At 44.6% G+C, this 1,713-nt stretch overlaps 1 protein-coding gene across 1 annotated transcript; it reads left to right on the forward strand.

The window, feature by feature from the left end:
• Window positions 1-235: 235 nt before the first annotated feature.
• Window positions 236-826, forward strand: LOC103307528 (olfactory receptor 5G25-like; the record flags this gene model as incomplete). Its single annotated transcript, XM_065580271.1, has 1 exon — window positions 236-826. A coding segment is annotated over one exon (591 nt), but the record flags the coding sequence as incomplete, so codon positions are not given.
• Between the last annotated feature and the right edge of the window lie 887 nt (window positions 827-1,713).

Here is a 1,713-nt window from a genome sequence, read left to right on the forward strand (position 1 = left end):
GAATCATAGAATATCAGAGTTGGAAGGGACCTTAAGAGGTCATCTAGTCCAACCCCCTGCTCAAAGCAGGACCAATTCCCAGCTAAATCATCCCAGCCAGGGCTTTGTCAAGCCGGGCCTTAAAAACCTCCAAGGAAAGATTTTTGCCCCAGATCCCTAAATAGCCCCCTCAAGGATTGAACTCACAACCCTGGGTTTAGTAGGCCAATGCTCAAACCACTGACCTATCCCTCCCCCCTACGATCGCCTTGTGGCCATCTGCAATCCATTGCTTTATAGTGTCATCATGTCCAAGAGAGTCTGCTTCCAGCTGGTGGCTGGCTCTTACCTATGCGCCTGTATCAATGCCATTGTGCATACGTGTACTGTATTCAGTCTGTCCTTTGGCCACACCAATGTCCTCAATCATTTCTTCTGCGATATTCGCCCACTCCAAGAAATCTCCTGCTCTGACTTTCGTATCAATAAGCGAGTGCATTTCATCTTTGCAGCCATAGAAACAATAGGCACCATTCTCATCATCCTCATCTCCTACACTTACATCATCTTTGCCATCCTGAGGATCCACTCCACTGCAGGAAGGCACAAAGCCTTCTCCACCTGTGCCTCCCACCTGACTGTCGTTTCCATCTTATATGGGACCCTGATCTTTACATATTTACGACCCTCGTCTGGCAGCTCAGTGGAATGGGAGAAAATGGTGTCCATGTTCTATACCCTTGTGATCCCCCTGCTGAACCCCCTGATCTACAGCCTGAGGAACAAGGAGGTGAAGGACGCCCTGAGGAGGACAATACACCAGAAAATTATTCCTCACTGTATGTAAATATGGGGACTGTTTTTTACTGATCAGTACTGGAGAGCAGATATGAGCTAGTTCTCACTCGTTCAGTCATTATGCAGAAATTTCTGTCATCATGTGACTTACAGGAGAAAACAATATGGAAATCAAACTTGAGCCAGATAATGAAGAAAGGCGCCATTTCCCTTGAAAAACAGTGTCCAGTAACAGTGGTACAGCTTCTCCTTTATGCACTGACATGTGATTTCTGCAATATAGGCATCTCCCCCTGCTTGTTCCACTACCTTTGAACTATATTGGTTAGTTCAGCAGATGATATAAAGAGGAGATACTCGGATACTGTAATTGTTTTTGTTTGCCACTGCTATTAGCTTAGTTCCCACAGCCCCCACCTAAAATCACTGTACAATTAAATAAAGGGAGCTGTACACGGAGAGATGTTTTTTATAGATAGTCAGACAGATGGTTATGTTTGGGGACAAATAGCTAGACACTAGACAGAGACAGATGTTTGTATATGGGGATAGATAGAGAGATGGTTATGTGTGGGGACAGGTAGACAGAAACACGTCATTATACACACACATGAGAAAGGAAGGATGGTCCAGAGGTTATTGCACTCTCCTAAGTCTTAAGGGGTCTGAGTTTAAACTCCTCCTCCACTGCAGACTTCCTTTGTGACCTTACGCAAATCAATTATGGCCAGATTTTTTAAAGGGATTTCAGTTCCTAACTCCTATTGAAATGAATGGGATTTAGCTGCCTAAATACCTTTAAAAATCCTGGGTTCAGTCTCCTTTTTCCTCAGTTTTCACTTGTAATATGGAGGCAAGAGCAGGGGCGTTGTAAGCAAGAGACGAGATGTAATTCTTCCGCTCTACTCCACGCTGATTAGGCCTCAACTGGAGAAT

The sequence above is a fragment of the Chrysemys picta genome, unplaced genomic scaffold (genome assembly GCF_011386835.1).
Source record: "Chrysemys picta bellii isolate R12L10 unplaced genomic scaffold, ASM1138683v2 scaf2297, whole genome shotgun sequence".
NCBI classification, from domain to species: domain Eukaryota; kingdom Metazoa; phylum Chordata; order Testudines; family Emydidae; genus Chrysemys; species Chrysemys picta.